The sequence below is a fragment of the Trifolium pratense genome, linkage group LG7, assembly GCF_020283565.1.
Source record: "Trifolium pratense cultivar HEN17-A07 linkage group LG7, ARS_RC_1.1, whole genome shotgun sequence".
Lineage (NCBI taxonomy): Eukaryota > Viridiplantae > Streptophyta > Magnoliopsida > Fabales > Fabaceae > Trifolium > Trifolium pratense.
In genome coordinates this window covers 2,066,301-2,076,731 of record NC_060065.1, presented here as the reverse complement: position 1 = coordinate 2,076,731, position 10,431 = coordinate 2,066,301, and the positions used below count along the sequence as shown (strand labels likewise).

The 10,431-nt window shown below is 33.2% G+C and overlaps 1 protein-coding gene across 2 annotated transcripts; it reads left to right on the top strand.

The window, feature by feature from the left end:
* Nucleotides 1–1,890: 1,890 nt before the first annotated feature.
* LOC123897399 (protein DECREASED SIZE EXCLUSION LIMIT 1) lies at nt 1,891–9,404 on the top strand. 2 transcript variants are annotated; one of them, XM_045948004.1, is made up of 14 exons: nt 1,891–2,129; nt 2,657–2,906; nt 2,988–3,050; nt 3,311–3,382; nt 3,470–3,526; nt 3,670–3,827; nt 5,843–5,883; nt 5,968–6,055; nt 6,456–6,522; nt 7,068–7,150; nt 7,226–7,317; nt 8,186–8,292; nt 8,915–8,978; nt 9,120–9,404. In XM_045948004.1, the coding sequence occupies exons 2-14, from the start codon at nt 2,803–2,805 to the stop codon at nt 9,216–9,218; spliced, it is 1,095 nt and encodes a 364-aa protein (XP_045803960.1). In that variant the 5' UTR covers nt 1,891–2,129; nt 2,657–2,802; the 3' UTR covers nt 9,219–9,404. The 2 variants fall into 2 exon arrangements, with proteins under 2 accessions (XP_045803960.1, XP_045803959.1); XM_045948003.1 differs by having other exon boundaries at nt 2,642–2,906.
* Nucleotides 9,405–10,431: the final 1,027 nt, after the last annotated feature.

The window sequence follows — 10,431 nt, the reverse complement described above, 5'->3', positions numbered from 1 at the left end:
ATAGTCATTTTTTCAGTCCAATCAAATACTTAGTATTTTTTTTCTTCATAGATTCGACTCATAAAAATGTCAACATTATAGGTAAAAAAAAATGTCAAAATTGTTGGGTCGGAAGAGTAATCAGATTCGAGGCTTTATTCTCCACTTTATACGTGTGAAAGAAAAATAAATAAACACTAGTATCTTTAAGAAATATCATGTGGTATTGGTTTGAGATCTGAGAGTATGTTTCTCCTTCTTTTTGGTGCCAATTTGATTGGATTAATTTAGTTTATTCAAAACAAGTATTTTTAAGAAAAATAATTCAATTTTTTTGAGAGATAATAATTCAATCTTTTTTATTACATTAATAACTCGATTTTTGAGCTTTAGGAAAAAAATATCTTAGGCAAATAATGGAGTAAATTTTTATGTTGATTCATAAATTCTTACTAATAAAAATTTGTATTTTTAGCCAACACAGTGTGACACAAAGTGGTAGATAGTTTAGTCCCTTAACTATTTGGTTCTGGGTTCCTTCCTCGACTGGTGCATACGAAGAAGCACTTGTTAGGAGAGGTAACCCTTAAATGAATTTCAGTCAACTTAATGGGACTAGTTTATGCGGTTGCGCACAGATGATACTTTTGATTTATCAAAAACAAATTATATCTTTATAAACTATTTTTTCATAAACTTTCTTGATAAGCTTGGGAATAATATATAAAAGACATGGTTACTTAATTAATATCGATATCAGGGGCGTCTCTGGGTTTTAGGAGACCCTATGCAAAATATAAAAGTGGCCCTAAATATAAAAAAATTAATTTTTTTTTTTTAAATTGTCGATTTAAAATGCGTATAATATAAAAAAAATCATTTTTATTCTTGTAAACATATAGATTATCAATATTAAACCAATTGCATCAAATCAAATGGGATAAGAAATACAAAATAATTATCTTTGTATATAATATCAAAAAAGAACCTCCTAATCTAAGTTTAAATTTTATGGAAAGAATAAATGGACTAAAACTATATTTACGAGCATAGATAACTAATTTATTGATACTCATATGATATTATATGAACATTAACAATATATAACTATTAGTTTAGGGCCTAAAAATTAATCTGTTAATATACATCTGATATTTTATAGGTATAAATAATATATAAGTAATATTATAGGACCTCAAAATTTTGAGCCGAGGCCCTCAAAATTTTGAGGCCCGATGCCGTCGCACATCTTGCACATATATCTAAGCCGCCACTGATCGATATTCACTAGAAAGTATATTGTCCTCAAAATCCCCTCTCTTTTGGAAGTGGTTATCATTATTAGTGTAAGCAATATGTTATCAACAATGAATTGATGCAAGCGGTAAGAGTCTTGCGTCCCTTAAGCATGTGGTCAGGAGTTTGATTTATGGCTCACACGTATAGAAAATGTGTGTTCTACATGTTCCCCACAAAGATTAGTCATCACTAACGGTAAAAATCCACTTTGGTTGACCTAGTGGTATTGTCAGATTGGCTTGAGACTTGGGAGTGCGCTCCTCCTTAAGGTCTTAGGTTCAGGTTTGATTCTCTTTGGTGCCAATTTGAATGGACTAATTTAACTTCTTCAAAAAAAAATTATCACTAACGACGGTGAAAACAAACAAAAATTATATATTTTATTGTAACTTTTAGGTTAATTTTGTTATAAAAAAAACAAACGAATTTGATATATATTATATATTAGTATAGAAATTAAAAGAAAAGATAGCAAATTAATTTTTGACCAAGCAAATTTTATAACTAAAAATGGTTTTTTTTTTTTAAATCCAAAAGGCTGATATATTTTTTTTGACAAAAACAAAAATTAAAAATGTGATTAAATGGTGTACACTCCAACTTGTAGTGTTTAATGACTCATTTTTAATTAAAAAAGCTGACAAAATTATTCCCTCCCACACTCGTTTTCCCTCCGTTCTCCACCGGGATCCCCATACGGCGGCGGCAACCACTCTCCATCTTCGCCACAACCGCGCCCCCACACTTCTCTGTTCGACGCTTAATCTCTTTCTCGTTTCACTCCAGTGCCAACGATACTACTCTGTTCGACGTTTCCACTGTTTAACAACCATATTCCTTCCGAATCATTGGTTAGTTAGCCATTGTTCTCTCTTTATCGCCTCTGTCATAGGAAATTTAGGGTTTTGTTTTCTGTTTAGGGTTTATGTTAATTTTCATTATAATACAAGTTCAAGCATTTCCTAAGTGGCTTAGTTCCTGTGTGAAGTGGAGTATGCTATCTTGATTTTAGAAACGTGCAAAGGTTAGGGAATGATTAGCATTAGCCAAGTTTTGTTGTTACTTTTTATCAGTTTTTTTTTTTTTTTTGTAAACACCATTTCTATTACAATTCTTAATAGAACTCGTAGATGCGAGAAAAATAGATAAATGTATAGAAAAGTAATTGCACTAATCATCATGAGAATTGTTTAATTTAATATAGCTAATGAGAGCACTAACTAGTCTAACATAACAAACTAATGTGTAACTAATTATGTAACTATAAGTTTTTTTTTCTGGAGTGATGGTGTGAGCTTGTTGCTGCTTGGTCTGGTTTAAAGTCAGGCAATTTGTATACCAAACTCACAAGTCTCTTCTCCAGGTCTGCCATGTACAGTGGTGAGTGGTGACACACCTCCCGCTTTTCTGCAGTGAAGTCATCTCTATCTGTGACTGTCAGTAGCTGCCGAGCATCAGACAACGTCAGATAACCAAAATCGTGAATTTCTCATGCACTGACAAGTCAATATAGAGGAAAGAAGAATGAGCAAGAGACCACCACCTGATCCTGTGGCAGTGCTACGAGGTCATCGCGCTTCCGTCACCGATATTTCTTTTCATCCCTTTAAACCTATATTGTTCTCCGGGTATTTACTGCTAACATTTTCATCAATTTTTTTCTTTCTTTCTTGTGATAATGGTTTGATCGTTACTCTTCTGTTTTGCAGTTCTGCTGATGGTGAACTGCGAATTTGGGATACCTTTCGTCGTCAAACAGTTTCATCAGCATGGTATTTAGTTCTACAATTTTTAACCTTTCTTATTTGTAGCTGTATGTCAACGATTTTAGCTATTTTTAAAACAAAAGACACAACTTTTCATAAGTTATCCTAGATTTTGGAAATAAGGTAAGATGAAAATAGCTAATGGACATGTCAAAAGCCATTTCCATAAGTTTCCCAAACAGTCTCACAAGTGTTTATTCCAAAACATAAGCTTAAATAAGTCAATCAAACAATATCATTAATCTGACCGTTTCCTTGTACTGCAGGTTACATAGTGCTGCACATGGGATTGTTGCTCTTGCCAGTAGTTCTTCTCTTGGGACTAATAAATTTGTCAGGTGCATGATTTTTTTCCTAATCTCCTATCTCCTTGCATGATATTCTTGCTCTATTAAATTTAAATTGTATCTTGTATGCATGTATAGCCAGGGTAGGGATGGAACTCTCAAAGTTTGGGATTTTGATGATTCTGGTTTGTCTAGGTATGTCCTGTATTCGCTTCTTCAACTTTAGAAATACAACATCCTCTTTTAGTTTTAAACGGATAGTGTGTTTTGTGATACAAGCTACATAGATATTATTAATTATCGTCTTACTTTCTTCTTATACGCATCCCCCTTGCCAGAATTCCATCACTTACAATCAAGACAAACACTTACCACTTTTGTAAGTTTTCCATGGCTAAGAATCAGAGTACTGGGTTAAAAGAAGGGGAACCATCAAAAAATTGCATTGAAACAGAAGAGGCTCATACTAATCAAAGTTGTTCTGAAAGCTCTGAAGGTTGGTGAGTTCTAGTCTATAATAGCTGTTTTAATAAATTTTGAAATTTATCATGGTGGTCTTGCCATCGTGGAACCTGCCTGAATTCCTGCTGCTTTTACAATAGAAGAATAACATGACATCATTGAATTGTGAGCATTTCAGCACTAACGTTAAAATAATGGATTTTAAAGTGTTGCATTGGCCACAAGTATGTGGAATGATAGAACTTTATGGTCTAACTAGTGTTGCTTTCATCTTTCACAACCCCAGTTGCTTTCTGAGCATAACCCTGGCTTTTTCTGGAAAACTTATTGCTAACAGCAGTACATCAGTAAATTTAGGGAATAGCTGTATTTGAGCTTGTAAGGAAGAATTTGAACAGATTTAATGCTGCCACTGTTGTCATTTTTCTCTTATAAATCAAAGAATATGTGTTGATATACTCAAAATTCTTAGACATGGTACACTTTTGCATGCTTGCATTGATATGTGTTAATATTTTTTATTTAATTTCTATTTGAACAAGGTTCTCTCTGAGTCTTCTCACTTATTTTTGAAAAGCTGCTATTGCAGTTTGGAGCAGTGTTTTAAAAACCGGACCGGACCGGCCGGTCGAACCGGTCAAACCGTGAACCGGAGGGGGGTCCGGTCTGGTTCATATGTTAGATCGGCTATGCTGTTAGACCGGTGGAAACCGCTAAAAACCGGAAAAACCGGAAAAACCGGTGAACCGGCCGGTTCGCCAAACCGCCGGTTCAATTGCACGCGTTTTTTTTTTCGACGTCGTTTTAATTTTATTTTTTTTTTTACAAAATTCGTTTTGTTATTATTAACTTATTATTATTAATTTTTTTGTTAAAAAAAAAACTAGAAGAAGGTTACGGAAGAAACATGATGCAAATGATAGAAATAGAAAGGTTGAAGTGTTGAACTTGAAATAGAACTTGAAAAATTGTATAGATATTCTTGTATAATTTGCTCATTGAACCTCATGAAATTTTCCTCTTGCACCCACCCAAGTACCCAAGAGAAGAAGAAATCACTTAAGAATGGAAATAGAGAAGCAAATTGATTGAGAAGATGCAGAAAATAAAAACATGGGAAACCAGTGCAATAACTCATAGAAAGAAAAGGGAAGCTGCGGCTGCCAATACCCAACAAAAACATGATACTAGTGATTTTAGGGTTTTCTTTTAAGTAACTATCTTGGGCTTTTTACTATGTGTGGCCCAATTGTTTTCTTTTTTTGTTTAATTGCATTTAAAATAAACATAGTGTATCTTTAAAAAAAATAAAAAACATAGTGTAACTTATTAAAGAAAATTATAAGGTGTTTTTTGGTTGAAATATAAAGTTTTATTTTAGTTAAAATCCATATATACTTTTTAAATACATGAATGATATTTTCCAACTCTAAAGAATATACATATACAATCAAATAAGTGTGTGCATGGTGACTTGTTTTATTTGTGCATCATAGATTTGACTTATAGACAACTATAAAATTAACTAACTACATAAAAAATTATAAAGTTAACTAACATTTTTTTTAAGGTAACCTTAGCTATTAATTTTGGTAGAACGTTTTTTTAGATTAATTTACTATTTTGGGTCATTTTTTGTGTAAATATTTTCTATTTTAACCATGTCAGTTTTAAGAAATTTTCAATAAAACTTTATCATTCAATAAAAAATTGCTAAAACCCCTGCTTCAGGTTCAATAAATATATAGTTTTATTATAGAGACCGGTTCAATTCATCGGTTTAATCCGATTTAATCCGGTTTATCATGCGATTCGACCAGTGACCCAGTGGTTCGACCAATGAACCAGTGACCCAGTGCCCTCGCCGGTTCGATGACCGGTCCGGTTTTTAAAACACTGGTTTGGAGATGCTACCATTATGGACCAAATTCCTCATTTTGCATTTGTGTTGTTTCCTTTTATATTGTTCAAATGTTTGTGCATACTTTATGTTTTACAAGAGAGATTGACAAAATCACCTTTTTTGTTAAAAAATTATGTACAATTAAGGGCTACCGTATGTGGCTTTGTCGGGAGAGAACTCTTCTGAGGTATGTATACCTTTCTGTTGATATAGTATCTAAATTTTTGTTAACTGTAGACCCCAATGCTCATCAGTTCTATCATTATTAAAGGTTGAAATTTGGGATCTCAAATCAGCTGAAAGATTTGTACGACTCCCTTCAAACATTGGTCATAACTCTTCAAGTGTTAGCAGCAAAGGTAGAGGGTTGTTTCTAGTCTATATGATTTGCTATTCAACTTTCTGGCATCAGATTTTGTAATTCTCATTCTTCAGATCAACCTATGTTGTTAATCTCAGATAGCTGCGCATAGCGCTGGCCTCCGAAAATGCCGCCACGCTTTTCGCGGGCGCTATGACCACTTCTATCTTTTAAGTTGACTGTTCATCACACTGTCTTGTTGCTTGGGAAAGTAATAGAACACCAAATATTTCATTTATGTTTACATTATTTTCATTTTAGTGCACTTTTGACGTCTTTTTTTAAGCTTCTAAACACTATGTTGCTTATAATTAATATCTAAAGCTTGACTAGATTTCCATTCTATAGTTATATTCTCTCTCTCTCTCTCTCTAACTAATGCAATCATTTCTTGTCAGGGATGTGCATGGCACTTCAATTGTTTGTACCATCTGAATCACAAGGATTTTTAAATGTCTTGGCTGGGTAAAGTACCTCTCTTCTTCTCTGTCACTCGCCCAAAACACATTTGAATAGGTGCTTTTTTTATGAGTGAGAGGAGTAAATTTTGAATTTTGATGATCATAGGGTTAAGTATGAATTGGTTGGTTGTTGGCTGAATGCATGTAAACTTATAATATAGACCATTCATGTGATATTCAGTGGTCAAGATATGTTTCTCATTTCTCATAAGGGCATGTCAATGTCAGAAGTTACTTGGGGAATGCATGATCACTTAAAAAGTCCCAAACTCTCCGCGTGCGCGCTTGTGTGTGTGTGTGTGTGTGTGTGTGTGTGTGTGTCTTATGCTTGCAGGTTTGCCACCTGTAACAAGAATGGAAGTGTTAGAGAATATTAAGAATATCTTTAGCCTTTACATTAATTTAGAATATCTTTATTAATTGATGTTGTCTTATGGGTATTTCGCTCGAGTTTGTACTACCAAGACTAGTACTTAGTAATTACTAATATATATGTATTAGGTTGAGCTATTGACTATCTTTTCATATTGTATATTCTGAGTGCCGTAGATATGAAGATGGTTCCATGCTGTGGTGGGATATACGGAATCCCGGCGCTCCAATAAGTTCTGTGAAATTCCATTCTGAGCCAGGTATGGACATCAGCAACCTTAGATTACTCAATACTTTCAAAATAAATATTTAGTCAATGGCTGATTATTTTGTAGTTCTGAGCGTCTGTATTGACGAGTCTTGCAAAGGAGGTGTCTTGGGAGCTGCAGATGAGAGGATTGTGATATACAGCTTGGATCATTCTTCGGTAACTTTTTTTATTCTCATCTTCCAATTGAACATATGTTCCTATAATTATTATTTTTATTCTTTAATAATTTTCAATCTAAATGTTCATAAGAGACGCCCATCCTCAGAATAAAACTACCGTGCTTCTATTAATTGATAGAATCCTCATTGTCCTTATTTCAATAGTCAAACTTAGTTTATCTGATCTTAAAACTACAAGACACTCTCTCTCTCTCTCTCTCTCTCTCTCTGGTTGTCATATTTATATGGTAGAATGATACCAAAACCGTTGTTTTTTCTTCTCTCTCTTTCTATTACTTCCTAGATAGATTAAAATGGTGTACTACTTAAAAAATAATATATTCATCAATATACAATTTTTTTTCCATACTAAGTTTAAGGGTCGATGTAATTGTTCATTGACTTCAGACATGAAGATGAATAGTTGATTCCCACTACTGTAAGACAAAACATCAATAAAACTTCAAGAATACTTGAGGCGGAAGCCATTAATCTCTAATACAAAAAGGAAGTTTTCGGTGAAATGTCAAACCACCCCATATTGATAGCAGGCTGTTTTCTCCATTCAAACATGCAAAACTTAAGTAAACAAAATCAAGATTTATTAAGTAAACTAAAAGTATTATTAACACATCTTGAATTATGTAATGGTTTGCCATTGCAGTAGTGAGTTCGCATGTCTAATACCAGAGTGACTACTAACTATGAGGCTATGGGGACAAGAAATGAAAACTTGCTTAATTGTATCTCTTGAGTCCTGATTATTTTCTATAGAAAAATATATGATGGTTTTTCAGTCTGTTACTCCATGCTTGCTACGCCCTTTATTTATATTTTTTCATATTTGTGCATCATTTTGACCTTAGGGTACATGTGTGGTCAATAAAGAAATCACATTGGAGCGACCTGGCATCTCAGGCACCTCAATTCGGCCTGATGGCAAAATTGCTGCAACTGCTGGCTGGGATCACAGGTTCTTAAATGCATGAACACTAACATTTTAACCACCACCACCACCGCATTTCTTGATGATCCATAATTAGTTGCTTACTTGCTGTTAATAATATTCTTAGTATGAACACACAAAACTTATCGGCACGATTCATAAAATTTATGACAAACATGTAACATTTGAGCTGCTATCTTTTGAAGAAATTCCTTTGGTTGAAGAGGAGTATTAGGATCGCTCTCTTTCCAAAACTCACTCTTTTATTGAGTGAAATCAATGTGGGTGCTACACGTTGCAAATGGGATCCATATAAAGTGGTGAGACCCACGCGAGTTTCACCTAATAAGAGAATAAGTGTTAGAGTCAATGTTGAAAAGAGAGTGAGTATTTCAAGTATGGTTGAATTATGCACATTGCATTGAAGTGAGCTAGATCTAAATCCTAAACAGGAATTGATGTTTATTATAACTGCATCATTAAAAGTGACTTATCCATCCTCTTCTCCACTCCACACAAGGGTGGATGCCCATTTTCACTTTTATTTTCTCCTGCATTATGTAATATGCATTTTATTCCTCAAAGGCAATGATTATGTTCATTGGTACAAATCCTGCTGTTTAATATCTGTCTGTCACCTTATTGGCAGAGTAAGGATCTATAACTACCGCAAAGGAAATGCTTTAGCTGTACTCAAGTATCATCATGCCACGGTAAGTCACTCTTTTCTGTAATATCCGATGTAGTTTGAATGCGTAAATATATACATCATTATTGGCATGAAAACAACACTTATTTTAAAATTATCAATATGACTGATATGTATTTTTTTTTCTGGCATGTCTATCTTGTAGTGCAACGCTGTAACTTTTTCGTCTGATTGTAAACTTATGGCCTCTGCATCGGCAGACACAACTGTGGCGTTATGGGAATTGTATCCTCCTCGAACATGAAGTTTATTTCATGGATTTAGGGTGTGTTTGTGAGAGCTTATTTACAATTTATTTGAAACTTTATGATTTAACCACTTATGTAAGTCTTTGAAAGTTTATGAAAGTGACTTATAACATATATGAAAACAATGTAATCACATTTTTTCATTGTAAAAATAGTCTATACATAAATGTCTAATTATACCATCTGCCCAAGTGTTTAATTAAAATTTCTCTATTTCTACCAAACAATATATCTAAATAGAGTTATTCCCTCTCTCTGGTCTGTTTCTTAATATCTCCCCCTTCTTTTTCCTCCCTTTCATTGCAAAATATTTCATTTGTTGAAAAGATTGCAAGCTATGGTCCTCTGTTTTTAAAAAAAAAAATGAAGTTTTAGACCCCCATTTTAAAAATCCGCTTGTTGTTGGTACTTAGTTACGGGTCATTTTTGTTGATGTGACATTTTTATTAATGAGGTGGCAATGCTAATTTGGCCATATTAAATATTAATTGACCTAAAGGGTGGCAACAAGCACTGCTACACCATTAATCAATAAAACTAAACTGGGGGTGCAAAATTTAGAAGAAGAAAAAAAAGTGAAACCGAGGGATCAAAAAAGTTAGTTTATAAAATTAGAAAACTAAGACTTTTTTTTTTTTAAGGGAGCAAAATTGCATCATATAAAATTTAAGGCCATGACATCTTTCTTCTTTCTTGGTACAAAGGTCACTATTTCTTTTGTTGTACCAATGTTTTAAAACCCGGACCGGTGATCGACCCGGCCAAAGTATTGGGTTACTGGGTCACTGGTCGGACCGGTGGGTCACTGGTCGGACCGCATAACTACTAACCCGGTATATAAAAAAAACTTTGTCTATCATAACTATTTTTTTTTTGAAAGTAAACACAATTCATAACTATAAAATTTAATAAAAGTTGCTTTATAAAAAAATTAATAAAAATTAATATATTAAAAAAACACAGTAACAAAAGAAATGAAATTAATATATTTTATCAATATATATATATATTATATGTGTCGTAAAAAAAAAATATGTGAGATGAAATCCTTAAAAAAAGAAAGGAAACAAAAAGATTTAGGTGGTACAAATATCATAATCATGTTTTTTAAATATACTATTAAATATATATCATTGTTATGCTTTCTAATCATATAAGTTGGTCTGGCCTAGTGGTAAGGTGAACATGCCTATGTACATAGCATGTTGT